Source organism: Spinacia oleracea, chromosome 4, assembly GCF_020520425.1.
Source record: "Spinacia oleracea cultivar Varoflay chromosome 4, BTI_SOV_V1, whole genome shotgun sequence".
Taxonomy (NCBI): domain Eukaryota; kingdom Viridiplantae; phylum Streptophyta; class Magnoliopsida; order Caryophyllales; family Amaranthaceae; genus Spinacia; species Spinacia oleracea.
The window spans coordinates 147,420,062-147,447,683 of NC_079490.1; the positions used below are offsets into that span (position 1 = coordinate 147,420,062).

Genomic DNA, 27,622 nt, shown 5'->3' on the forward strand with positions numbered 1-27,622 from the left:
AACTATTTTATTTAATATTTTAATTACGTTTGAAATGTTTGAATTATTTTTATTTTGGGTTCTGGGCCATTATGGTTCCAAATTGTAGGAGGCCTCAATGTTTCATTAATTATGGTTTTTAAAAGTTAGTTGACATTTAATTCCGCTGCGTAATTCTGGTAATAGCCTTAACCGTTATCACGGTGGCGGTAATACTTTAGTAATTCCTTTATTTTAAGTTGGAAAATGGTTTTATAAAAGCAAGGAATTATTAGGGTGTTACACTTAAGTACGATATTAATTCAAAACTGCCAATGGCTTTGCCTCACCGTCAACTTGGTCACATTACTTGCCTCATAATAGGGCGCGCTTCACTCTATGGTCACGGGTTCGAATCCACGCTTGAACATAACTGCTCCCCCCCCCCCCATCCCTTTTCATTTTTTCAAATTCTCTGCAGTCTTTCCTACTTTTAGCATTTTTTTTAACTATTTTGTTTTATATAAACACAAAACAATTGTTTTACGATTTCATTCAATTGCCAAAAACGACGGAGGCTTAAGTACTATATTAATTTGAAACTGCCAATGGCTTTGCCTCACCGTCAACTTGGTCACATTACTTGCCTCATAATAGGGCGCGCTTTACTCTATGGTCACGGGTTCGAATCCACGCTTGAACATAACTTCTCCCCCCCCCATTCCCTTTTCATTATTTTTTAAAAAGCAATGCAGTTTTTTTCTAATATTTGCGGTTTTTTGGTTTATATAAAACACACACACAATATTCACTACTCTAATTCCTGTTACAAATGTTTTACTCCGTATCGTTAACAACGAATAAATATGAAATTGCAATCCATGATTAGATTTATAAATAAATTCAAGTTACATCTTTGCATTAAAACCTTGATTCCATATAGAAAATAATTCAATTAACGTCTTTAACTACATTAAAAAAAACATGCATCATAGTCTTGTGCACCACGGGTAACTCTCAAGATTACTGAATGCATGTGAATTCTCTTGAGAAAAGTTGATTTGGGACCCTTGAGGAATATCTTCAAACAAAACTCCGTTGTTCAAGCCCGTATCCAGATACGGTCCTGCCACGTTATTTGCGTGGTCACGCCTAGCACGATAATTAGGAATGTTACCAAATGCGAAGGAAATTAGCGCCTGAAATAATTATATAAGAAAATTAGCCAGACATATAATTTAATAATATGCTGAAAAAAAACAATTACAGTTCAATGTTTCATAGAAAGTAATTACCTCTTTCGCGGCTAATTCCTCTTGTGTTGTTTGGTTCTTCTTCGACGGCCCAGCAGCACTTTTATCAAATGGCGTATTTCTTTTAGTCTTTGCCCTTCCAGTATGCCTTTTATCAACCGGGGTCTTTAAGACGTCTTCGCCAACAACCTCTTCAGCGTTCCTCAAAAGAGCCCTTTCGTTGAATTCTCTTGGTCGTAGCCTACGACGACCAAACACATTACGGGCATCGGGATCCCACCAAAGTATTGAATCTTCACCCGTGTCACCCGTCTTTCGTATTCCGATTGCATCCTCCATTTTAAGACGAACAACATCCATAGCCTCTTTGTACAATTTCAAAGCTTCTTCACTACGCATGGCCATCTCATACAGGTAATTTTGCCTTTGTGACAACTCTTTGGCTTTCGCTAAACGAGATGACTCTAATGGGTCAAAGTAAGAAACCTGAAGACTTTCATACGACCTCACTTGTTTCATCCAACGTGGTAAAATGTATTTTTCAGGAAGAATTTGAAAATCTTCAACATCCATTGCCTTCAATATGTGCCTACATAGTATGCCCGTGAATTCAAACAAGTTGCACGAGCAATGTAATTCACCCTTAACCTTATCCACTTTGACGTTGTACTATTTGAACCTTTTCCGCCAGAATGGGGATGTCAATTTCTCATCTGCTCTATAGAATTACACGGTCCCGAGAGCATCGATTTTAGTGACATTAGTGTGCATCAACCCCTTACGCTCTACCACCACCTCCGCAAACTTCTCATTAGTGTACGACTTAACCAGCACATATTCAACTAACACACTCTTATCCGGCTCAAGACGGGGAATCTTATCAATGCTATCATAATTATCCTGCTTCTCTTCCTCAGCTTTTATCCTCATGCACCACTCATAATTTTTAATGAACAAAACCAAACCGCATTCTAAGTTAACATGAGTTTTGAAGAATCGGCTCATACCTTCACTTCTTTGTGTAGAAGACATACCAGCCCAAAACTTTCCTCTGTTGTACGCCGGAGCCCACTGACGCCTCAGTTCGTACGCATCCTTCATCCACCCAGGACCGCTTAGACGGTATTCTTCCATCACATGACTCCATGCTTCATCAAACTCGTCAGGATCAAGCAAATCGTGTATGGCAGTACGTATTAGGGTATCAATCTTCGGCCAGTCCTTACGACTACCAAGCGCTTTCGTAGCATTTTGGAGCATGTGCCATAGACATAGTCTGTGCGGCACGCCAGGGAACACTTGCTTAATTGCTTTACCTATTGTCCTGTCTTGGTCCGTTAGGATGCCCTTAGGAGCCTTACCCATACACTTCAGGAATTCTTCGAACACCCAAACAAATGTTGGCGCATCTTCGTGGGATATAAGTGCTGCCGCAAATATAATTGACTTTCCATGGTGGTTTACACCAATAAATGGTGCAAAGGGCATACGGAACCTAGTACAAAATTGTTAAGTAGTCAATTAAAAAAATATACGTAAAAAAATAAAAATACCGATTGCAAAAAATTATAATTATATAAATACCTGTTGCATGAAAAGGTTGTATCGAATGTGATTACATCTCCAAAATACTTGCATGTCCCTCTACTTCGCGCATCGGACCAAAATGCGTTTGTAAATACACCTTCATCGTCTTTTTGGATGGAGCAATAAAATTCAGAATTCAATTCCCGTTGCGCTTTAAAATATTGATCTAATCCTGCTGCATCAGAATCCTTAAACCTAGACTTACGACGTTCTACACTTATCGCATTCCTAAGGTCCCTCTGGTTGAATGCGATATTGTCAAACCCACCCTTTTCAATCAATTGAGTACCATAGTTTTTGCTAATGCTAACACCACCCATGTCATTAATCATCGCTCTTTTAAACGTCGTACTATCAATATTCCTATAGTTAACCATCATTCTACTACAATCTGGATTTAGAGCATGATTGTGTTCCAACTCACACTTCAATATGGTAAACTTATCGTCTTTAATTTTACCATAAACGAACATTTTACAACCAGTTACATTGGACCCAACGTTCGTACCTCCCTTCTTACATTTTAATCTTATTAATTCCATCATGTGAGGCTTTGGCTCAAGATCTCCAGTACATTTCCTATTCACTCCAATAGCCTTATACTCTTGTTTCAAATTATTACTTTTCATAAACATCTTAAAACCTTCCTTAAACGCATACATATTACAAAAATCGAAATTTTTTTGACCCGTTGTAAAGCACATACCTACGGTAGGGGGATTGGAGTTCTTATCAGTTGCACCGGTATCCTCATTACAATCTTCAATTGTTACAGTTTCATTAAGGTCTATTCCTTCCATGGCTCTAGCGTATAACACTGTAATATTTTACGACACATTATTAAAAACGTGATACATTTAATATTTAAATTAATATAACGAAACGTATTTATTATTACGATAGTACGTTCTACATTAATATAATAACGGCACTTTTTATAAAACGAAACGCAATAATTATAATTAAAACCTAGTTAATTGGTTTTTCAATATACTACGTACTACAAGTTTAATACTACGTAACTATAAACCCTAAAATAATAACACAACTTCGTAATATCCGCCCAAAATTCACGAACTTAAATCTGATCAGATAACATGCATTCAGTAGTAATCACAAAATCATAACTTCATCAAAATAATTTCAAGATTTACAGTAACAAGATAAAACCCTAAACTTTGTTTAAAAAATTACCTGCAACAATTTGAGCTTCGTCTTCAATGAAAATGGGAGTTAGGAACTGGTTCAACTTCGTCTTCAAAAACCAGACACCCAGCCAAAAATGGTTGAAGCTCAAATCTGATTTTTTTGGAACTTTTTTTTTTTTTTTTAGGAAGGTGTGAGCGGGAAAATTTTTGGGAAGGTGTTAGGGCGGAAATAGTCCCGCTCAGGTTCTCTAATGGCGCAATACTTCCCAAATTCCCCCCCCCATGTTTTAACCCATCTCCCCCCAAAACTGAAAAAAAGATTGCTGATTTGGCCCAACCAAATAGCATGGTATGATGACTCAACATACACCCAATGTATGTGTATCATCTTCCGGTGCGACCGTTTCCCTCAAAAAAAAAAAAAAAAAAACAAAAAGAAAAAGAGAGGTTGTTTTTGACAAATTTACTTTTATTTTCCAGTGGCGTTTTCCCTTCTTCGTCAATCTTCAACCCAGCTGCTAAAATCTTGTGATTCTTGAATCTTGATCGTCGTATTTCGGCGTCTTGTTTATCCAAAATCTGGGTGCAGGTAGGCAATTACCTAAAATTCCCCTCTCAATTTCTTATCACATTTTCTGTTCAAAGTAATTTTAAACCCCCAAAGTTTACAAATTTACTGAACATTTCATTTTAAATTTCTTGAAAGTCAGATGATAATCCCCTTATCTTGTTCTGCAGTTGATTTTTTTTTTCCCCTACATAAAAGCCGAGGTGGGATAATCTTAATTTCGAGGTAAGGTATTAAATTCCTTTAATTGCGAGGTTTTACTAGTGATTTTGAAGTTTTTTCGCAAGATATTTTTGGAACTTTTGTGGGTATTTTTTTGTGTGAAACTAGGAATTGGATTTACCCAGTTGAGCAACAGTATATTGAGGGTTTAAGACGTGGTTGCTTGCATGAGGAACTCTAATGACTCGTATTGGTACCCATTTATTTGGTATTGGTACTGCGACTAGTGTGGTTTGCTAAGAAGTACCAATACAAGTCTTGCTTTATTGGTATCAACCTATTCTGTGTTGGTACTAAAAATGGTTGTATTTGGGAGACTTGTGTCCAATTGATGTTTAGCATTCCTTTTGCTTGCATTGAACTTTGCATTGAACTTTTCATTGCAGTATTTCTGTTGTTGAACCACAACATAAATGGATTATTGAATAAGTATTAGAAGGAACTTAAAAAGGAGCCATGTTACTCAGATTTAGGGACTTGAGTCGGCAAGGGTGTTGTAGGAGGAGAATGCAGCTTTTTTTACGATGTAATTTGATGTGTAGGTGTTCAGAGGTTATATTTGATTCTCTGAATAACATTTGGGGTTAATGTTGGTTTAACATAGCTTGACTCTGGAACTAGAAGTACTGGGCTGTTTGTCAATCCAAGCTGTATAGGAGGAGTGACTAAGATAGCTGGAGGGGAAGTGTATCAGATTATAGTTTCACCACTTCATGAAATGTAGCACATCAGGTATCTAAGATTGTATAGCATGGCGTCCCATGTAATCACAAGGGATGTACACGTGTCTGAAACCAATAACCGAGTCTGAGTAACCTAGAATCTCATGTTTTAACTTCGCCTCCATTGTAATATTTGGGGATGATACATATGTTGTGTTGTTGATTTTTTTTCTTATGAAGGAAATTCTCTTGTTGGTTTTACATGAAAGGATAATGAGAAATGGGGCATAATTTGTTGCTTTCTTGGTGGACTAGAATTGTCCCATGTTTAGTGGTTGGCTTCTTAAGAAGTTCTCTCCTTTCCGAAGGTTGAAATATTGCTTATGCATATCAAAAATGGTCTTTTTATCTTCCATCAGGCTCTTTAAGTTGAATTTGATGGTCTCCAACTCTCCAAGATATGGCTTATAATGAAGTTGAGTACACAATTTCTCTTGTCATCCTGTGGCCTTACTCTCTCTGTAAATAATCTCAAGTTTGAGTCATCAACGGTCAACCATTGATCTTTGGACCATTATGTTGCCTACACATATTTCCTATAGGCTTTATATGTTGGCCAATTCATTCTATTCTTCCTTTTTCTTTGCTTGATAGCCTTAACCTGTTCTCTGTTATACAGGAAATATGTCTGGTAGGTTACTAAGAAAAGTTTTGAAGGAACAAGAGCAGATTCAGCAGAACCAGAAACAAGAGGACAATGTTATCGCAGAAGAGCTGCAGGAAAACGTTGATGATGATGAATCTGACTCTGATGCTCATCCTAAAAACCCTTTTGATCTCCTCAATGATGGTGATGATGATGACCATGAGAGTGAAGAGGTTCTATTTTGTTCTTGAATCACTTTTCCACACTTGCTGCATGCTGAAAAAACATTTGGATGATAGTGTTATTTTTCGAAGTGAAAAATCCATGTTTGCTTCTGTTTAAAACTTCTTTCCTTTTTCTTAGTGGTGAACTTTTTCTTTTTACCAACTGCATATATGTTATAACTGATATAAGTAGCTTCTTTTATCTTCTCAGAAGTTGGTACTTGGTAGCATGAGAAGTGAGAACTGTACTTCAATTGTTTCACTTATTTTATCTATTTGCACTGCAGGAAGTTGAGTCCAGTGCCGTAGATGATGCCTTGGCAGAAAATATCAATGATTCAGGATCTTTTATGAGAAGCAATGCCCCTACAGTTCCAGCATCTAATAAGAAATCAAAGAAAAAGAAAAAGAAGAAAAACAAAGAGGTTTCATTTGCGAATTCTGATCTATTTAAAAAGTCTGTGGAGGTCGATTTAGAAGCTTTATCTCTTGATATTGATTCTGCCCGTGAAGCTAGCTCCAGTAAGAATGCCATAGTACGTAATAATGTTATTAAACAGTCCATATCCTCCATTCTGAAGGTGGATCCTAAGTTCTTGAATGCTGAATACGAGCTAAGGAGAATATTTGGTTCAAAGGTAGTGAGTTCTTTTGAGAATGCTAATCAAGCCGGCACTTCTAGGCAAGTGCGTGGTGGAAGACGCGGACAATACAGTCACAAAAAGTGTATTCTCCTCTCCCCAAATGATCACTGGCCACGCTGGGATGGGTCTCTTTCCATGGAGCTTTTAGAGACTAAAGGCGGGAACAATTACTTTAGGTAAATGTCCTTTTTGTTTGCAATTATCATAAAGAATGCTTTACTGTTTCATGTTACCATTTAGTTGAGCTGATTGAGTCTTCATCATCTCCGTTCCTCCCTTTGCGCTGTTGCTGTCAGAGGATTGCTTGATGCACATTGCTCATATTACGTGCTGATATTGGTGCTAATCAATAGCTGTGCCATATCTTCAACTAAGTAATGTGAATCAACCGTTGCAGAATTTGGGCAGTCCGTGTTAGTTTCTGGGGGGATGGTTTAATGATAAACTAGCTCTTTCGAACGGGCGGTTTTATAGTGGTTGTTTAGCCGTCTTTGAAGAGGGCTTGTGATTTTAGTTGGAATATATTATTTGAAGGTTGATATAGTGGAATTTGAAGGTTGGAAAAATATATAAATTAAATGGTAAATTGATATTGAGTGTTAAAGAGGGAGATATAGTGGATGAGGTTGAATGAATATATGAATTAAATGGTGAATTGATGTTGAGTGAGGAATATGAAGTGGAAAAGATGTTGGAGCTGTAAACTATAGAAAACAACAAAAGGAAAAATTGAAAAAGAACACCAAATTGATGGATAAAAGAAGGGGATGACACGTGACATCTAACATCTATGGTTTCGCTTTTTACAAACTAGGTATAGATTGGGTCAGGGAGGAGGGAATGCTTCCTTTAAACGGATCCTTTTAAAATAGAAGATGGATGGTCAATGACAGTGGGTCTGTATAACATTTTTTTTTAAATTACAAGTGAATATGATTGTAGAACAATTTCAATGATTGTTTCACCAATTACGGAATTTGATACATATGTTCTCCCATTAGGAGAGAAATACGTCTTCTTCCCTGTAACACCACTCATTCCTGTGTATACCACGATATTAATTACGAAATCCATCTACCAGTGATCCAGTTACAACTTACAACTCCTGAGTTATAATTTAGAATATTATTATTTAACCTGTTTACTAATCACTATGGATTCAGCTAACTCATGAGCCAGGTTGCAGGGTAGTCATTATTTAACTTTGAGCAGTTGATGAGGTATCCTGTTTTGACGTTTTAATGTTTATGCTTCAAAATAAATAGCAGAAGATTGAAATATCAAATATGTTACTCTCATTTGGGTGTTACTTACTTCCATTTCCTTGTTATGATGTAGATATGTGCACTCAGCTTCGTACAGCCACGTCCAAAGGGCTTTTGAAGCTGCCAAGGCAATCCATGATCTGAATGGCGTGGCAAGCATTTTGATACACCATCCTTACCATGTGGATTCACTCATGACATTGGCAGATTACTTTAGATTCTCAGGTGAACATCAAATGGCAGCAGATTCTATTGCTAAATGTTTGTATGCCTTGGAGTGCGCATGGCATCCTATGTTCAGCCCCTTGCAGGGAGATTGCAGACTGGAATATACTCATGAAACGAACAAGCCGTTGTTTTCTTCACTTTTTAGTCACATGAAAAACTTAGACAGGCGAGGTTGTCATCGTTCGGCTTTAGAAGTCTGCAAATTATTACTTTCACTTGATCCTGCTGATCCCATGGGTGCAATGTTCTGTATTGATTACTTCTCCCTGAGGGCAGAAGAGTACGCATGGCTAGAACAGTTTTCCGATGAATATCAAAGTGATAACTCTTTATGGAACTTTCCAAACTTTGCTTATTCTCTTGCCATTTGCCGATTTTATCTGGAGCGTGACTCGTCTACCAAGGATGGTAAAATTGTGCATGACAGAGAGACTTCATTAGGTCTGATGAAGCAGGCTTTGATGCTTCACCCTCCAGTTCTTAAGAGGCTAGTGGAAAAGGTTCCCTTGAAAGATCAGGCATTGACAACCATAACAAAAAGTCCTTTCTTCAAATCTGAAGATACAGGAATTCCCTCTTTGGATCACTTAATCAGGATATATATTGAGAGGAGTTACATCATCTGGAGATTGCCTGATGTGCAGAAATTGTTGAAGGATGCCGCTCTAGATGTGATTGAATCTCTGAAGCATGATTCTAGTGAAGCCAATACTTGGGCTTGTGTCAGAAAAGAAGCGTTTCCCTCAGACAAGAATGAGTAAGTGTTGTAATGATGAAACAAATTATTCCCTGACTTCATAATTGCACCCCCACCCGCTTAAATATAAAGTTATTTTCTCTCGGGGTAGTGTTACATATCTAGGCCATCTAGGGCATCATTCGGTTCCGAATCTTCTGATATCAGAGATAAGACCCTTACACTCTTGCCAGGAGCTCTGTTTATGTTCTATTATATATCTATGCTTGGCTTGTAATAAAAACGAGTTTCATGACTTCTTGTTCCTTATGAAGGTTAGGGAATCTCCTCTGATGGTTGAAATTGAGTGCCAACTACATTGGATTAACCGATTAATATTAATGAATTGTGCAAATGAGGTTGTTGAGGTTTCTGACCGAATTTATCTTAAATCTAAAGCTTTATCCCATGCTAGTGGCATATATTGGGATGCAGGCATGTACTGATGTGTATATGCAGGCAACCAGGCATGTACTGATGTGTATATGCAGGCAACCAGGCATGTACTGATGTGTAGAGTGTAGAAGTAATAAAAATAGAAGATGTTGTTGTCTAGATTTTCTTTTTATGTGGGGGTCGGCGGGGATGGTAAGATTGGTAACATCTTATGCAGGAATATTATGAGACATTTGTTTACCTAATCATCTGTAATTGACTAAACGTAGTACTCACTTGTTTGAACTTTGAACTATCTTGGTAGTTTAGAAATGATATTAGTTTCTTCATGCAATGATTTTCTCAATTTCCCCTTCTTACTTTTTCAGGTATGCACATTTGATGGTATCAGAGTTCTCTGACACTGTAGCGACCATGCCACCTGAGAACCTGCAAAACTTCATGGTGATAGACCCAAGGATGAGAGAGATGGTAGAGAATCAAGACCAGGGTGCCAATGTGCAGGTTCGTGCCCCGCGTGAGTTAGCTAATCGCAGTCCGCTTGCTGTGTTACTTGAATCGTTTCTACCATGGGTAGATTATGGAGCTGATGAAGGTGAGAATGATCAACCCAATGGAAATCATCAAGATAATGAACATCTTTGATTTTCGGAGCCTCTAGTTTTCAGGTGATTATGAAACTGAAAAGTTTACCATTATACTTGTATACATGAGTGGACTTAGATAATTTGTTTGTAATACTATTAAGTGGGCTCTTCTGCCTGTACAAATACTAGGAAATGGTTTTGGGGATTTCTTCTGAATTAGCTGGCTTATTGTATCTACAACAAGCACTCCAAAAACTACGAGTTCTGGAGATTTTATTTTCTTGCTTTACCGTGAAATTATGTTGATTCGTTAGCATGTTTATGAACATTTATTACTGTCACTTATGCTGCTTTGCGTCCCTTTTTTTCCGCATAGCTGAAGATGAAATAAGCTTATTCGTATTACAATCTCCTCTGTACACACACTAGTAGTCTAGTACAATTGGAGAAAGAGAGGGGGGGAGGGGATTGTGCACATACTGCTTTTAGTTATTGAGATCCTTATTCCTTTGAGGATTGTGGTAAAGAATTCGAATATTTCTCCATGAACATACATTATACATTTATGGTTTTATACTGGTAAGCATAAGAATTGAGGAAGAAAAATAAGGAGTAGAAAAAGAATGCCCTAAATGTCAGGGCTGCTTCCTTTTCTGTATACAGGAGGAAATAATTTATAGGAGAGATTGTGTGTTAACACACTTTAATTGACTATCAAATGTGTAGACTGTACCAGGTAAGATGTCTGCCATGACTGTAGTGCCTCTATAATTTAGTCTCTTGACAGAATTAGAGCCATTTGACCAAAGACCAACTTCATGCAGGTCTCCGTCAGTCCAGCAAATATTGACTGTCACACCTCCTCGAGCCCTCAATCCTTTGACACAACCGTTACTCCATTTATCTCTTGGAAGTGCAGGCAATAAGTAAAGATCTTTCACTGTGCTCTGAACAAGCATCTCTGCTATAGCAGCAGAAAAGCCCAAGTTTGCATCAATCTGAAAAGGCGGGTGTGCTGTGAACAAATTACTATAAACCCCTCCTTCGTAGCTGCCCTCGCGTTCAGGATCCACCAAGTCAAACAAATGTTTGACCATCTGATATGCATGCTCACTGCTATGAAGGTGTGCCCACAGTGCAGCCTTCCACACTGTAGACCACCCAGGCCCCTCTTTTCCTCGTTTATATAGGCTGTAATTTGCAGCTTTGCATAGATCAGGCTCTTCCTCAGGAGTGATTGAGTGACCCGGAAATATACCAAACAAGTGTGATACATGTCTATGATGTGGGTCTGGGTCGTCAAAATCCTGCGCCCACTCCATAAGAGAACCATCCTTGGCAATTCTGTAAGGTGGCAGTTTTGCCTGAGCCTTTAGAACATTTCTGACAAGATCATCTCTGGTTCTTCCCAATTCCTCAGCAGCAGAAATAATTATGGAAAATACTTCCTTAGTTATAGCCACATCCATGGTTGATGAATAGCTCACACTTGCAGGCTTCCCATTCAGGGAAGTAAACATATGCTCAGGAGAAGTTGAAGGGTTACTTTCTAGGTACCCATCTTTATCTTCAATCCACCAGTCTAACAAAAATGAAGCTGCTCCTTCTAATATCGGGTATGCCTTGTTTTCTAGAAAGTTCTTATCCATTGTATAAGTGTAGTGTTCCCATAAGTGAGTTGAAAGCCAAGCCCCTCCCATGGGCCACAAGGCCCAAACTGCTTGCCCGCTATCAGGTGATGTTTTTGCCCATATATCAGTCACTTGGTGAGCAACCCATCCACTAGCTTTGTAGTTTACATTTGCAGTTTTCTTCCCATTGATTGCGAGGAAAGACAAGTAATCAAACAAAGGTTTTTGTAGCTCTTGAAGGTTGCAAGAAAGTGACAGCCAGTAGTTCATCTGAAGATTGATATTCAGGTGAGGTGCGCAACTCCAAGGTGGATACACATCCTTACTCCATATTCCTTGCAGATTTGCAGGCTGAGTTCCTGGTCTCGAACTGGAAATCAACAAATATCTACCATACTGGAATAACAGCTCCACCAAAGAAGGATCTTCATCAGTTTGAAAAGACTGCACTCTCTGTGCTGTAGAAATCTTTTCGTCAATATTACTGTTTTTAGACAGCTGAAGTGAAACACGGTGAAATAGTTTCTGATAGTCATCCAAATGACGGGTATAAAGAGTGGAGTATAAAATGTTATTTATTGAGTTTATCCTACTGAGAGCTTCTGAAGTTGGATCTTTCTTAGAATCTGAAGGTTTGGTGAATGGCCCATCAAATGACGATGATGCCACAAGAAGAATGACTGCAGAATCTGCATGTTCTACTCTTAAATCACGGCCCTGTAGATTATGTATCTTACCACTTTCACCATCAATTTGCAAATTTAGAACCAAAGAAAACTGGATCCCCTTTGGATATCCAGAACAACTTCCTTCCATAATGATCTGGTTTTTTTCATTCGTGTAGGAATGATGATCCAGTTTACTATCCAAAGAGGCTGTAAAGGAGAGAGAACCTTGTTTACTCGACGAGATCTTGGCCACAATCACTTGATCAGGACTTGAAGCAAAGAGCTGTCTTGTGAACTCAACATCGCCTACAGAGTATTTCACTGTAACAGTTGCAGTATCCAGGTCTAGCTCTCTGTGGTACGTTTGTTCTATATACGCAGAGTCGTGGTCATCAAATTCCAGTATGAGATCACCCAAAAGCTGGTAAGCCTTCACATATAACAAGCACAACATCAGCCAGATTGTAGTTAATATAAGTTGCTATTTTTAGCAACAGAAACATCTCAGATATAAAACATGCTTGTGGGATGTCCCAGAGTTAAGTTAAATTGCTATTTTTAGCAAGTTTTCTTACTACTTTTGACTTCAGTTGGGATTAACACTCTCCACCTAATTTCCGTGGCCATAAAACATGTTAACTTAGCTTTGAATTGGGGCATAGGGAGGTAATATTTTCATGAGCTTTTTCTTTCATTCTTACATGCCACAAATTTAGGGAGAACAATTTGTTGATGTTCTGTTATTGACTAGAATGTTTCTGGAAGGGAAACATACATTAGATGAGTCTCCAGAGAGCTCCTTGTCTGCAAAAGCAGTAGCTTCCGAATAGTTTCCACTATCCACGAGCTTTCTCACATTTGCTATAGCCTGTGGAGCATTTGGATCCGTGTAGTCTCCCGGGACACCGGTCCAGAGTGTGTCATCTATGTCATGTATAAGGGTTTGTTTAGTCAATTAAGTTCAAACTTTCATAACACCATAACAAACCAAATCTATATTATTGTTAATATATTACTCAGACTCTTCATTTAAACCGAGAATACTCAATTCACATATATATAAGAGCTATGTATGACATTACGTACCATTAAGATTTATAATCTCAGATGAAAGTCCACCATGAACCATAGCACCAAAACGACCATTACCAATAGGAAGAGCATCAGTCCAATTCTTAGCTGGCCCTTTGAAGATGATCTTAAGAGGCCTACTTTCTTCAACTCCCATTACTAAACTTGTTGAAGGTTTCCATATATCTTTCTCCCATGGCTTCCTTCCCATTACCCAGTCATTGTGTTCTTCCATCGCCCCGAAACGACCCAAAATTACGAGTGAAAAGGACAGGAAAATACATAGAGGAAGAACAAGAGAAGGAAGCTGTAGAGGATCCATATTATATATTGTAAAATTTCTAAGGTGGGTCTAATATATTGCCCAAAGCATGGTATAATTGGTCAGTTGGGTATGTTCGTATATTTATAATTATCAAGTTGATGATCTAGCTAGATAGTGATTACTGCCTAGTGGTGGTCCTCAGCTTGATGGATAATGTTGGTTTTTGAAGCTTGTGAATGACATAAGTTTTACACAAGAGTTTGACAACTTTTTGCTGTACGATCTTAACTGTTTTTCAGTTACTTTTTTTTTTTGTTTTGTTAGGTAATGCTAGTAACTTAAAAGGTTAAAACCGCACCGGGGGAGTAAATAATGAACGTAAATCAAGCTCCGTGCAGGGCCATCGATTTGACATCTAACTATATTCGTTTATACAAAAACTTATATAAGACGGCTTCTAATAAAATAGTTTCTAGTCAAATGCTGTGTAACTACGTTTGTTAATGTTAACATCAGCGGTCTTATGCATACGACGGTCTCATAGAAGACATACTCATTATTCTAAAATAAACTTTTACAACCTCTGAATTTTTCGAAGCACCCCCTGTAATTCCCTTTCTTCCCAAAGTCTCTTTGTTACTCGAATATGTGAAAGTTTGTTCCTAGGAGCTAAGAATAGGACATATTAATAATTGTTTCGTCTTGGACTCTTGGTGTAAAGTTGTTTAAAAGAAGTCGTATGCGTATGGACAATTTGGATGGGTCATAATAACTATTAAGTATTAAGTGTGTGATAACTGATAAGACATAAGAGTAGCTAGTGATGATGGCCTCAAAGGAAGGAAGTGGTTAAGATAATATCTTTCGTGAGAGGGACGCTTAAGGCTGAAAAGATTTCCTTCCACGGTTGGGCTAAAGAGTTGGACATTGATGAATAACGGTAATTATTTGAACATATATGTAATTATTGTTTTTATAAGAAAAGTGTCTGTTTTCATTAAAATGACATGAAAATTTTCATTTGCGAGGAACAACCCCGTCACACACTCACACGTACTTGACAAGTTGACATCCTTAATTTGTTTGTTTTTTTAGTTAGGTGTCTAGTCTCTATAATCCATACCCTATCCTCCTTGTAGCGTTGCAATGATATTAGCATATGGTAAAAAATTACACACCCAAGATGATAATAATGTTACATGTGTTGTCATACTCAATGTGTTTTATTCTTCATGGATTGAGAGATTAAATACTTTAGTTGTTCAGCAATATGCCATTTTGCTTGATGATTAAATGCATAACCACAAATTTTCATTTACATCTAAAATTAATTTTTTAGTTATGAGAATCATCAATGATTGAATGCAATAATATCTCATCTCCTATCACCATTAATCTACTAATTTTCTCAACTAACCTCAATTAAGAAAATATCCAACTCTGTTACTCCCACTGCATGCTTCAACTAATTAAAACCAACCACTATGATTTTGGTTTTAGAACTCACGAGTCACGACCATTCAACCACATTGTATATTTCGTACATTGGTTAATTAGATCACCGGTTAGCCACAGTTGGCGTAATGAACTGCTCATCTAGTGGTTATGATTTGATAACCTAAAGAAATGCGCAAATTTGTACATCAAAAACATAATTTTGTATATAGTATTGTTACGGAATTGTTAATGCTCAGAATTAATACGGAATTGTTTGCATATTTGTGTATAGTATGTTACCCGTACCTGTATACAGTACTAGTACAGTAGTACTACACTACTACCAGGAGAAATAAATGAAGATTTGATGTGGAATTGTTTGCATGGAAGTTTGTCTTTGGGCTGTTCTTCTCAGCCCATGTACTCAGAACCATAGTTTACCATTGGCACATTATGACATTACTTTGAAGATTTGGTACAAAATTTCTAGATCCACATACAATATTCTGGTGAAATTAGGAAGAAATAAGCATCAGTATACAGTAATGAGGAACTTATGTTCCTTTAAAGAATTGACAAGATATAGTAGCAAAATAATGCAAGAGCTTCTTCCCTGGATCTATCTCACTATCTGTGCGAGTATGATGGAAGAAACCTACCATTAAAGAGAATGTATGTTTAAGCACTTTAATTGCCTGTCAAATGTGTAGACTTTACCGGATGATATTTGTGTTGTAATAGTAGCACCTCTGTAATGCAATCTCTTGACAGAATTGGAGTCCGTTGACCATAGCCCGACTTCACCTAATTCCCCTTCGCTCCAACAAATATTGACTGTCAAACCACCTCGAGCCTTGAGTCCTTTGACACAACCATTAGCCCATTTGTCTCTTGGAAGAGCTGGCAATAAGTAAAGATCTTTCATAGTGCTCTGTACAAGCATTTCTGATACAGCAGCAGAAAACCCAAAGTTTGCATCTATCTGAAATGGAGGGTGTGCTGAGAACAAATTACTATAAAGTCCTCCTTCATAGTTTCCCTCCTTGTCAGGGTCTACTAAGTTGAACAAATGCTTAACCATCCTATATGCATGCTCACTGTTACGCAGATTCGCCCACAGTGTAGCTTTCCACACAGTAGACCACCCAGGGCCGTCTTCTGTTCTTTTGTAAAGGCTATGATTTGCAGCTTTACAGAGATCTGGGTTTTCATCAGGGGTTATTGTATGACCTGGGTATATACCAAATAAATGTGATACATGTCTATGTAACGGGTCAGGGTCCACAAAATCTTGACCCCATTCCATAAGTGTACCATCCTTGGCAATTCTGTAAGGTGGTAGTCTTGCTTGAGCCTTCACAACTTTCCTGATAAGATCATCTCCAGTTCTTCCTAATTCTTCAGCAGCAGAAACAATTATGGTAAAAACTTCTTTAGTTATAGCTACATCCATGGTTGATGAGTAGCTCACACTTGCAGGCTTTCCATTCGGGGCAGTAAACATATGTTCGGGTGAAGTTGATGGGTTACTTTCTAGGTACCCATATTTTCCTTCAATCCACCAGTCTAATAAAAAAGATGCTGTTCCTTCTAGTAAAGGGTATGCTTTACTTTCTAGAAAGTTCTTATCCATAGTATAAGTGTAGTGTTCCCATAAGTGAGTCGAAAGCCATGCCCCGCCCATGGGCCACAAAGCCCATACTGCTTGCCCTCTATCAGGTGATGTCTTTGCCCAAATATCAGTCACTTGGTGCACAACCCACCCACTTGCTTTGTAGTTTATGTTTGCAGTTTTCTTTCCATTGATTGAAAGAAAAGACATGAAATCAAACAACGGCTCTTGCAACTCGTGAAGGTTGCAAGGAAGTGAAGGCCAGTAGTTCATCTGCAGGTTGATGTTTGTATGAGGAGCACAATCCCATGGTGGCTCAACATCTTTGTTCCATATTCCTTGTAGATTTGCAGGCTGAGTTCCTTGTCTCGAACTAGAAATCAACAAGTACCTACCATACTGAAACAAAAGCGCCACTAGAGATGGATCTTCATCATTATGAAATGATCTTACCCTCTCTGCAGTTGGAGCTTCATCATTTTCATTATTTGTATGCGAAGTTTTGCTGCTTTTTGACAGGTGAAGTGAGACACGGTGAAAGAGTCTCTGATAGTCATCTAAATGGCGGGTATAAAGATCAGAGTATGAGAGATTACTTATTGAGTTCATCATAGTGACAGCTTCTAAAGCAGGATTTTTCTTGGAATTTGAAGGCTTGGTGAATGGTCCATCAAATGAAGATGATGCCACCAGACGAATGATTGCAAAATCTGCATTTTCAACTCGGAATTTATGATCCTCTACATTATGTATAACCCCACTACCACCACCAATTTGTAGATTGAGAACCATAGAGAATTGAATTCCTTTTGGATAATCTTCAACTTCATCTATTCTTGGTGGAATCCTTTTACCGCGACAACTTCCTTCCATAATGATCTGTTTTTTGTTGTCAATGAAGGAATGATGATGCAGTTTGCTATCCAAAGATACTGTAAAGGACAGAGAACCCTTTTTACTGGATGAGATCTTGGTCACAATTACTTGATCAGGATTTGATGCAAAGTGTTCCCTCGTGAACTTTACATCACCAACTGAGTAATTCACAGTGACAGTTGCAGTATCCAGATCCAGCTCTCTTTGGTAAGTATGAGTGGAATTGTGGCCATGAAAGTCCAGTTTTAGATCACCCAAAAGCTGGTAAACCTGCATGTATGTATAACAAGCATATATTGTTCGATTAGAATCTTCATTCCACTTGTATAGTAGTGTGTTAACACTATATTGATGAGAATAAACAAGCTAAATTTCATGATTCACAATAAGAAAGGGGCAGAGGATCATACATCAGATGGTTCTCCGGAAAGCTCCTTGTCTGCAACAGTAGTTGCTTCAGAAAAGTTTCCGTTATCAACGAGCTTCCTCACTTTTGCCAGTGCTTCTGGTGAGTTTGGATTTGTATAGTCTCTGGGAACGCCGGTCCAAAGTGTGTCCTCTGCAGATCATAAACAAGTGACTTGTTTAAGCATTTTCTTGGTTCAACTTCATATTTCTATATCAGAATCAAACTAATTATGTTACTTGAACATTTATAAAAAATATTGTGTTGATCCTGAGTTTTGGTTGATGACAAAGCAAACTTCCTAATGTTGGTTTAGTGTGGTTGTTGTTTAGGCCCTGAGTTCCTATGATGGATAATACTAAGCTAGGGAGTTCCAGAGGTGGACAAATATGGAGGCAGGTGTGCAAAGCCATTCAATCAATATTAAGAGCTACTGTGAAGAACTGACCATTCTACAATTGGTAGAACCTGAGTTCCTGTTGCGAGTTCCTCATATAGTCATATACTATGAGGAACTTCGAAGTTCTAGAGAAGAACAATGCATGAAGTTTCAGAGTGAAGCTTCCAAGAGGTGCTAACATGAAAGCTACAACATATGAGTTTATGTTTAGGTTTTATGTAAGTCTTTAATATTGTTTGTGGGTAATTTGGAACGAAAGCAACACGAGTAACTTGGTGCGTTTGTATGAAAATGTTGGCAGTCAGGGTTCCAGAGGCACTAAGAGCAAAGACAGTGTCATGGATGATTGACCAATAAACAGCCCGCCATTCTCATGGAAACTGATTTTGGCACACCTCTATGTGAATACAAGGCGCAAGACTAGTTAAAGTCATTCCCTACCCTGCATTTTCACACTAATGTGTATGTCTTTACTCTTAAACATAAGATTTGGAGGGCCAATGTACAAGTCAGATAAGTAGATAACATAGGACATGTTATTGTGGACCTACTAGTATTACAAATGTAACATGGCAATATAATGGTAGTTGAATGCTTGGTTCTTGGGACACATAACACATGGACAAAGATTCAAACTTGAAGATGAGCAACTCCAATTATACATCATCAAATGTGACCAACCAAGTTCATTTTTAAAACCATCTTACGTATAATCTCTAAAATGAAATTTTACATTTTATCCAAAGAATTAATCAGGCTTTGAGAAAACCTAAGATTTGAAACAATTAATTTTTAAAACATGTTCCGAGACCAGATTCAGCAACATTATATTCAGACTCTCAGAGATTTTTGCAACTGTCTTTTGGCTTGTTTTGAGACAATATCTACTATATTATTTTTCTAACACCACCCACTTGTGAAATCAATGCTATACTAAATTAATAAATAATTCATCAAGATTTGATTCTTTTGTTCTTTTTCAAGAAATCATGTAACAAACTAACAACACTTCCCAAAAGGAGATAGATGGAATTCACAAATCATAATATAGGATTTCATCACAAAACGCGTTAGAGAGGTTAAAATGTTACGGGGTACAAGACACACTCCCTCCTGTCACAATACAATATCACTTTTTTAATTTTTATTCATCCTAGAGACTAATAGGCCACTTTACCTTTTTATATAATTATATTGTTGTAACATGTACGATAGCTCAATTGGCTAGAACTTTCCTTCCGATTTCAGGTGGCACTGGGATCGACTTTTATCCTCGCTATTATGGCTCATTTGCACCAAAATTAGTAATTCATCTCAATTTACTTGTCCCATTTAACCAAATTTTTTGAGAGGTTTTTTTTATCAAAATGAGGCAAATAAGTGGTAACTAAAGACTTATGGAGTTATGGTAGATCAACTAAATTCCTTAAAATCAACTCAAAGAAAAATACTCCATTAAATGTTACCATATAAATTAGGGACAATTAATTTGTATAGATGATCTAGTAAGTCATTCCCATCTCAAGTATAAGACTGTTTATCTTCTTTTTTCTTTTTGGGGGGTCGCACGTAGAAGTAAGGCGATAAATGATGTAGATGAAATTCGATCATTAAACATCACCCTATAAAATATTATCAACTAAGATAGTTGATATCCACTCCTAACACAAAATTGTGGTTCCGATTCTACAGACATATTTATGATTTATCAGTCAAAAAGTTAAGAAATATTTAGAGACAGAGGGAGTAACTTTTTCTAACAGAACCAACTATGGATAAGAATATAAGATAATGCTAGTAAAGAGTTGAGTTGAGTAAAAGATACCATTGAGATTAATAATCTCAGAGAGAATTCCACCGTGAACCATAGCACCAAGACGGCCATTACCAATAGGAAGAGCATCAGTCCAATTTCTAGCAGCATCTTTAAACTTAATCTTAAGAGGTCTTTTTTCTTCATTCTCCAGCAGCATTCTTGTTGTTGGCTTCCATGATTCTCTGTTAGGATTTTCATGTTGAAGAAATGCTTCCCCAAAACAGCCTAAAATCAGAAAAGAAAAACATAGATGAAGTAGAAGTAGTAGTAGGAGGAGGAGAGAGTGAGGGTCCATGAGATGAGATAATTTGTGATGAAGAAAACAAAAAGTGGGTGGGTCTTTTATGACCTTTTTGGCGTAACATAATTGGGTTTTGGGAAATAATATTGGGCGTATTTAATAATGTTTAGAAACCGACAGTGCATTGGGGGGGACTCTGCCTCTCTGGCTTTTGGTTATTTGCTGTACTGGTGGGTGCTTGTGAATTGTGATGAGAGCCAGTGTAAGAAAGCCGGTGTAGTGCAATAACGGCAGTTTTTATAAATGGGACCATGAGGAAGTAAAAATCCCATGCTGTGATGTATCACCAAAATTATAACACTAATAAAGAGACAAAATAGAGAAAAGACAAAACTGCTTGATGTCATATTTTTTTAGACCGATTATGGATCGAACAAATGATGTAATGATACAAAAAATGAAATGAAATGGTATTTTTTAAGTAAGAATGGCATTTTGTATACCATTCATTAAAAAGAAAGTACCATTACGATAAAAACATGTACCATTACGATTAAAACATCTACCATTGAAATTCAATGTATTTACAAAAATGCCTCTGTAATGTGTTTTGAAACACATCACAGCATGCCGAATTTACTTCCTCCAATCGGACTTGTATGGGGAAGATTCTCAAGTAAGAGTAGTAACTTGTTAGATTGTAACGAGTTAATTCATAGTACTCCGTATAAACAAAGACAGTAAGATGCTTGAAGCCGTCCTCTTATCCCAAACCTTTAAAATGCATGAACTCAAAACACTATGCTTAACAATAGTGTATTGAGTCACATTTAGGTGAAATTCACTATTCATAAGGAAAGTTTTTATTTTCCTTCCCTTTAAAAACTCTATCAGCCTTGCTCAATCAACCAAGGTTCGATTCTTGGTCCTTGCATATTTCCAAAATATTTTGCTATCCCTTTTCTCCTTTCCTTTCTTTCTTCTGATCCACCTCCTGGATCGTTTTCAATTTCTAACCTAAGCTCCTCTCTCCTCTCACCTCCGCCCCCTCTCCTCAAATCAAACTCCACAACGAGCCACCAAATTCCGATCTTCCCACCACCATTCATGTGCCGTTCGTCACAGACTCAACCAGGTGGTGGCGGTGCTGCGTTCGAGCTGAATCGTTTCTTCGACGGCGGATTTTTTTTCCTGTTGGAACACCAAGACGCAACTCAATTTCAGTTGGAGTTGAAGCTTTGATTTTTTGGGTAATTTGTTCTTGTTCTTTTATAATAATCATCTGGATGTATTTGGTTTAATTTTTCGCGGATTTGTTGATTTGTTCAATTTTTTTTCCAATTGTTAATATGATTATCGTTCTTCGTTTATGATTTTACTGGACTTGCGTTTTTTTTTTGTTGTTTCATTAAATTTTTGCTGATGATTTCTATCTATTTTTAATGGGATTTTGATTTCAGTTGGAGTTGAAGCTTTGGTAATTCTACAGGAACTCAAATGGCCATTTGTATCAGTGTTTAGAGTTTGTCTTGCCTTTAAGAAGGATTAGGGGAAGACGACGTTGACTCAACGAGTTCTGTTTTACACTGGACGAATTACCATTCAGTGATGCTACTTACTGCAGCTGGAAGGGGTATCAGGTATTCATGAATTGTTCAATCCCAATTATGTTTTTTTTTTTTTCATTTTTTGCTTTCAGACTTTCAGTTGAGATTAATTAAGTATTTTGGTAGACTTGCGATATAGTTTGCTGTTGCAATTTGATTTGATTTGTTTGGGAAAGTCTATTTGATTTGTTAATGAAATGTCATTTCTGATCGAAGAACTGCCGTGAAACCTTTAGTTGTTTGTTGAAGTGGGTTAAGTTTGTCATCATTAATTTCTGGAACTACGAGCTTACCGAAATAGGAGCATTGGAATGAGCTTCCCGAATTGCGGGTTATCTCAATCCCAACTTTGAATGTAGGCAAAGGCAACCTTCAAATAAATGAAAAAGCAAAAAATGTGAACTTTTGTGCTCTTGTTTTTATAGTGGGTTAAAATTTGGCCATTTCATGGGTTTAAATAGCTGATTCCATCGGGTTACAATTGGGAACATTTCACTAAATTTCTATTTTTTTGGACTTGGGCCAATGCCTTTGAAATGGGATTCTTGCTAATTTAGTAATTTTTGATCCCAAAATCTGCAATTTAGGTTGAAATGTTGAATAATCTTTAATTTGTACATTTTAATTAGATTGATTTTTAGTTAGGGTTAGCAGTTTAACATAGTACATGTTAGCTATTTAGCCTTATTCTATATCATTTAGAAGCAAAATTTATATGGATCAAATTGTTTTTGAAGCTCTCTCTGTTAAGCTTAGCTACCCTAAAAGCCTAAATGCCTATTTTTCAAACACATACTACCACCACCATCACCTCAACTCAGTATAGATTCTGCCATAAGCTACGTAAATTGAATCTACCAGTATAATTGAAGACATCTTTAAGCAATTAAGCATGCCAAGTTGCCAACTGCCAATAAAAAAAAGTCTACAGAATCACCAGAGTTGATGGAAGTACCTTCCTTACTACTAATTTGAATCAAAATTTTCAAATGCATGTTTAAGTTTCAGAGTTTTCGAAACTTGCCTTAGCAATATACTAATTGCCTACAAGTACATAAACAAAAGCCTGCCAAGAATTGTCTTCCTGCTGTCCAGGTGAATTTACCCAAATTTCTGTATAGACCTGGCAACGAAATTTAGGAAATTCAATCGACTTGTATTTGTAGTGTGAGCTGTGAGCACAAGAAACCTCACCGTGGATATGTAGCACCGACCATCTCCTTTGAGTTTTAAGGCTATTGAGTCGTATGAATCCAAATCAGTGAAGCCGTTAAACTGGAATGAAAAAATGTACAAATGAGATTAGATATCATGTCATTGGATGTTCTTTAGATTATCTCATAAAAAGGTGATCAGCCCATCATTTTTTTCTCTTTTAAACTTCACTATATAAGTCATATTGTACAGGGCATGACAGACTCTGCAATGAGTCATATTGTACAGGGCATGAAAGATTCTGTAATGAGTCCATTAAACATGTGTACACAAGTTCTATAGTTTTTCTGTCACTGACTTTCAGTTGAGCCTTAACCAAAGCTTCCGAGTGCTCAAAAGCAAACCAAAGGAAAAGCCATGGATTCATATATCAGTTATATCTGATATGGGGGGAAGATGGAGTCTTGCTACTGTTTACTTGGTTGGACACTCTTATGTAGAGGGTGCAGTCTGGTGAATAGCTGGGACTAGCATCAGCTTTGTAATTATTAGAGAAAACAACTTTAGTTAATCATGATGGTTATTCAGAGAAATGTTGTATTGTGTAGTTACAAACCTGAAGCCTACTATAGTTAATCCTTAATCCGCCCAGAATATCCTCATGTACTTTAACTGCAGCTCTGCTGCTTTCCTCCATTTCTAAGTTCATATCTGTTTATTTTGGTGGAAGTGTATCACAGTGTTGAGTTTTTATCCTGATGCTTCAATCTTGCATGTTTTTCCCATTTTCGTTCAACTCGGTTTTCTTGGTTGAATCATGGTGGTTATTGCAGGTTTGAAAAATTATGGCTGAAGGAGAGGAAGACATGCCCAGGGATGCAAAGATTGTGAAGTCATTATTAAAATCTATGGGTGTTGAGGAGCATGAGCCCCGCGTTGTGCACCAGTTTCTGGAGCTATGGTACAGATATGTCGTCGATGTCTTGACGGATGCACAAGGTTACTCAGAACATGCAGGCAAAGGCACAATTGACTGTGATGATATTAAGCTTGCTATCCAATCAAAAGTGAATTTCAGATTCTCACAACCGCCACCTCGGGAGGTACTTTTAGCTTTCCGTTTACCCCTTCTTTCTTTAAATAAATAAAACTATGTTACATGTACATTTTATTGGAATTGCTTTTGTTATGATCTCATTTTCCTATATAGGGAAATAAATGCCCCCTTTCTTTAAATTGCCTGACATCTTGATTCCCTACTTGTATGATTGATTAGTAATCAAAACTAACAAATAATGGCTGCAAAAAACTACTAGGATTGAACGATCCTGAAGAGAAGATGAGATTACTTCAGTTAGAGCAAGAGGAGGCTGCGAGAATGGAGAGGGAGCGACTAAAGGTTAAGGAGCGAGAAAGGTAGTTTCTGCAAGCGTTGGAGATGGAGAAGAAGAGGAAGAACAACGCAAATTCGAAGAAGAAGAATCTTAGAGAAGGCTGGTTAGTATTCTTTGCAGTTTTGTTATATTAAGTTGTTGATTTAGTTGCTCTTGAATTTGAGATTGAGTAAAGAGTAATATTGAATAAAAGTGACTGAATTTTCTGGTATCATCGTATTTTAATGAGATCTCGGCTTTGATCTTTTGCTTGTACTTGAGAGACGATTAACAAATGTTTTGATTGCCATATTAATTGGAGAAAATATTAAGGTGTTAGCTGGATGTGTTCAATATACAAATGATAGGGTGACGAAAAATGTTTTATATGTTAACATTTCAAGTGTGTTAAAAGAGCAGGAAAGTTGTTATTGATTTAGGTGGTAATGTTGGTCTTACTTGTGTAATTTTAAGGAGGTTAATGAACTGATCTAATAATATGTAATTTTAATTTGCCTTGCTTCTTCTTGATTTGCTGATATCATTTATTTGTACAGGCTAGGGTTGATTCTCAAGAGATTCACTTTCTACCTTTCAACCCCACCGACAAAAGAACATCATGATAAGGATGGTAAAATGCATAAGGTCAGCAAAGGTGCTCCAGAACAGGTATATTATCGAAGTCTTACTTACATGTCTTTAATGCATTTTTTGTGTGAAACATCATAAAGAGTGTCTTTTATTACTTCACAGATATTGATTTTGTCTCACAAGTCACAATAAGTCAGACATAGAACGAAGAGTTATTATTTTATTGACAAGTTTACTGAACAAGGCTTGCGTTACTTGCTGTTGCATATCAGGTTATTTTCTATCCATAGAGAAAGTAACATGTTGTAAATAGGAGACCTATATTACATTAAAAATGGTTGACTACTATAATAATCTATACACGTAATTTCTGGAAGCTCTAGAGTGGAGGAAAGAAATTCTTGGAGGTCCATGGCAATTCATAGGCCTCGTGCCTCTCTTTAGTGCAGATACTTTTAAGAGGGATTTAAATCACGGAGTAAGTGTGACAATTACAAACGAAGTCCTAACAATAATGCCTTTTTCTTAGCCTAGATCCAAACCCTTTAATTATGTTACTTTATTAGGCTAAAAACTTCGACTTAAATTCCCTGTAGTGAACTTTTGCTTTCTGTAAGGTCTTAACTCAGATAGGCATGTTCGTGAATGATTTCCTTATGTGTACTTTATTAGGCTAAAAACCTACAAATGGTTTACATAGTTAGGTGCTTACAAATTCATTGTATCATTTGTATTGGAATATGTTAAAAGAAGAAAGCAAAAGAGGAATTAAGAATCACAGAGGAAAATCACTAGCTTAGGTACTGTTCCAAGGAAGGGGAAGCCTAGAAGAAAAGGTGACAACCGTTTGCGAAATTGTAAAGATGTGAGGAGGTAGGGAAAGAGTTGGGTAGGGGAGGGTAGCAAGTACCATTCTAACCATTCTAAAGTTATATTTTCCTGTAAGCTTGATTATTCTTTGGTTTTAAGTGGGTTTTGTAAAGTTGACTAGGAGTTAAAATGGTTCTAATTAACTTGGCAAGAAATGTTGCTTTATGAAAGCTTCAATAAATGAGCAAGACAAAAGGTTCTAACTCACATGTTGGGAAGAGGGAGGAAGGAGAAGGAAAAGGAAGAGAGATCAGGGGAGGGAGAAAGAGATTATTAAAGAAAACCAAATTACATCAACTTATGGGAAATATGCCGGCAAGAATAAAAAGTAGGTGGATTGAAAAATAATGTTAGGAGATGGGAAGATAGGGAGGGTAGAGAGTTAAAAACTTTGGAAATGTTATGTTGGTGGGAAAATTGGTAAGGAGGAGAGGTTGTCAGTATTTGATAAGCTTATTTAATTTTATAGACTATACCAATATAGAGGCAAACATTAATGATTTGATTTGACAAGTTTTGTGTACATGTATTGTTTGTGGCTTAACATTTTGATAAAGGGTTAAGTAACTACAAAGAAATTTATGCTTAATTTCTGTATGGTGAACTGATAGGAGGGCAATATTATAATATTATGAGGTATAATGTACTCCGTATTTATTACTGATTATATGTCAAAGCTCATCTTGAACTCTTTAAATTGTATATTGGGTCTGAAAATTGTCAATAATACGCATCATAAACTATCTATGCCTTATCCTAATTTTTGCCAAGAAATGTCAATTATCATGCCCTACTATTTTATTTTATTTCATTTTTTTTAAGCTGAAAGATATAGTTAGGAGGTTATTTCTTTTGAGATCCCTATACAAAAAACATTCATGTTGTTGTAATTTGGATGAAAATGACAGGTTTACATGGATGCAACTGATACGGCTCTTCCCATGGGTTAGAACTAAAGCTACAAGCTAGAAAGATAGGGTGAATGATGGAAGATTGGTGTGCTACGAAAAGCGGAGTTTTTGGGTTCACTCCCTCTACTCTATGCGATATGTATGTGATTTCATTCCTGCCCCCAAAAACAGAGGTTAAAAGATTACTACATATTTAATAAGCATCAAATCTACCGGGAGGGTCTGGACATAAGTCTTCAAACTCCTAGGGTCCAAGCTCTTAACTGAGAAGAACCTTCAAAATGACGTGCGAAAAAGTGGTATTTAGAACAATTATGGAAAAATATAATCATGTAATTGATGTACTCATTCAATTTGTTTATTGAGTTTTATTTTATTGCAGACACGTAGCATAATTTACTACAGATCGTGTCAAGGAAGAACAAGGAATGTTAGACTAAAAGAGAAGAAATTATAGCTTTTCATGATTTATTTGTTCTTGTCTATTATTCGACCAATTATATCGGTTTCATAAATATATGATTCCATCAAACAAGTTGGCCCTAACTTCAGAAATTTAAAACAGAAT

The 27,622-nt window shown here is 37.0% G+C and overlaps 4 protein-coding genes and 2 long non-coding RNA genes across 11 annotated transcripts; 3 read left to right on the plus strand and 3 right to left on the minus strand.

Moving 5' to 3' along the window:
* Nucleotides 1-1,259: 1,259 nt before the first annotated feature.
* Nucleotides 1,260-4,167, minus strand: LOC110805310 (protein FAR1-RELATED SEQUENCE 5-like). Of its 2 annotated transcripts, none has more exons than XM_056827149.1 (2): nucleotides 3,993-4,167; nucleotides 1,260-3,615 (listed from the first exon to the last, which is right to left on the minus strand). In XM_056827149.1, exon 2 carries the CDS (start codon nucleotides 3,596-3,598, stop codon nucleotides 2,729-2,731), a length of 870 nt encoding a protein of 289 aa, XP_056683127.1. In that variant the 5' UTR covers nucleotides 3,599-3,615; nucleotides 3,993-4,167; the 3' UTR covers nucleotides 1,260-2,728. Both variants share the same exon structure in this region, with proteins under 2 accessions (XP_056683127.1, XP_056683128.1).
* Nucleotides 4,168-4,362: 195 nt separating this feature from the next.
* LOC110805322 (uncharacterized) lies at nucleotides 4,363-10,452 on the plus strand. Of its 4 annotated transcripts, none has more exons than XM_022010919.2 (6): nucleotides 4,363-4,535; nucleotides 4,685-4,739; nucleotides 6,078-6,277; nucleotides 6,556-7,088; nucleotides 8,251-9,162; nucleotides 9,906-10,452. In XM_022010919.2, exons 3-6 carry the CDS (start codon nucleotides 6,083-6,085, stop codon nucleotides 10,180-10,182), a joined length of 1,917 nt encoding a protein of 638 aa, XP_021866611.2. In that variant the 5' UTR covers nucleotides 4,363-4,535; nucleotides 4,685-4,739; nucleotides 6,078-6,082; the 3' UTR covers nucleotides 10,183-10,452. The 4 variants fall into 4 exon arrangements, with proteins under 4 accessions (XP_021866611.2, XP_021866612.2, XP_056683397.1 ...); XM_022010920.2 differs by having other exon boundaries at nucleotides 4,386-4,535; nucleotides 4,685-4,744; XM_056827419.1 differs by lacking the exon at nucleotides 4,363-4,535 and having other exon boundaries at nucleotides 4,548-4,739.
* A 194-nt stretch (nucleotides 10,453-10,646) lies between these two features.
* LOC110805321 (alpha-L-fucosidase 2) lies at nucleotides 10,647-13,894 on the minus strand. 2 transcript variants are annotated; one of them, XM_022010917.2, is made up of 3 exons: nucleotides 13,510-13,894; nucleotides 13,199-13,347; nucleotides 10,647-12,853 (listed from the first exon to the last, which is right to left on the minus strand). In XM_022010917.2, the coding sequence occupies exons 1-3, from the start codon at nucleotides 13,814-13,816 to the stop codon at nucleotides 10,799-10,801; spliced, it is 2,511 nt and encodes an 836-aa protein (XP_021866609.2). In that variant the 5' UTR covers nucleotides 13,817-13,894; the 3' UTR covers nucleotides 10,647-10,798. The 2 variants fall into 2 exon arrangements, with proteins under 2 accessions (XP_021866609.2, XP_021866610.2); XM_022010918.2 differs by lacking the exon at nucleotides 13,199-13,347 and having other exon boundaries at nucleotides 13,510-13,648.
* Nucleotides 13,895-15,655: 1,761 nt separating this feature from the next.
* Nucleotides 15,656-20,731, minus strand: LOC110805320 (alpha-L-fucosidase 2). The gene is made up of 3 exons (XM_022010916.2): nucleotides 20,316-20,731; nucleotides 18,095-18,243; nucleotides 15,656-17,954 (listed from the first exon to the last, which is right to left on the minus strand). Exons 1-3 carry the CDS (start codon nucleotides 20,599-20,601, stop codon nucleotides 15,858-15,860), a joined length of 2,532 nt encoding a protein of 843 aa, XP_021866608.2. The 5' UTR covers nucleotides 20,602-20,731; the 3' UTR covers nucleotides 15,656-15,857.
* On the plus strand, nucleotides 18,237-19,040 carry LOC130459830 (uncharacterized). Its single transcript, XR_008919486.1, has 2 exons — nucleotides 18,237-18,708; nucleotides 18,792-19,040. It is a non-coding gene; the product is annotated as an uncharacterized lncRNA (long non-coding RNA).
* A 709-nt stretch (nucleotides 20,732-21,440) lies between the features above and the next one.
* On the plus strand, nucleotides 21,441-25,719 carry LOC130459279 (uncharacterized). Its single transcript, XR_008918556.1, has 6 exons — nucleotides 21,441-21,797; nucleotides 22,008-22,187; nucleotides 24,143-24,412; nucleotides 24,626-24,806; nucleotides 25,240-25,351; nucleotides 25,436-25,719. It is a non-coding gene; the product is annotated as an uncharacterized lncRNA (long non-coding RNA).
* The last annotated feature ends 1,903 nt before the right edge of the window (nucleotides 25,720-27,622 follow it).

Bases quoted from the DNA above. Each gene is read 5' to 3' on its own strand.
- LOC110805310 (XM_056827149.1), bottom strand. From the start codon at position 3,598: ATGGAAGGAATAGACCTTAATGAAACTGTAACAATTGAAGATTGTAAT.
- LOC110805322 (XM_022010919.2), top strand. From the start codon at position 6,083: ATGTCTGGTAGGTTACTAAGAAAAGTTTTGAAGGAACAAGAGCAGATT. The intron at 6,278-6,555 runs GTTCTATTTTGT...TTTGCACTGCAG, and splicing joins ATGACCATGAGAGTGAAGAG to GAAGTTGAGTCCAGTGCCGT. The intron at 9,163-9,905 runs GTAAGTGTTGTA...TTACTTTTTCAG, and splicing joins TTTCCCTCAGACAAGAATGA to GTATGCACATTTGATGGTAT.
- LOC110805321 (XM_022010917.2), bottom strand. From the start codon at position 13,816: ATGGATCCTCTACAGCTTCCTTCTCTTGTTCTTCCTCTATGTATTTTC. The intron at 13,348-13,509 runs GTACGTAATGTC...TACATGACATAG, and splicing joins TGAGATTATAAATCTTAATG to ATGACACACTCTGGACCGGT. The intron at 12,854-13,198 runs GTATGTTTCCCT...TTATATGTGAAG, and splicing joins TCTCTGGAGACTCATCTAAT to GCTTACCAGCTTTTGGGTGA.
- LOC110805320 (XM_022010916.2), bottom strand. From the start codon at position 20,601: ATGGACCCTCACTCTCTCCTCCTCCTACTACTACTTCTACTTCATCTA. The intron at 18,244-20,315 runs GTATCTTTTACT...TATGATCTGCAG, and splicing joins TGAGATTATTAATCTCAATG to AGGACACACTTTGGACCGGC. The intron at 17,955-18,094 runs GTATGATCCTCT...ACATACATGCAG, and splicing joins TTTCCGGAGAACCATCTGAT to GTTTACCAGCTTTTGGGTGA.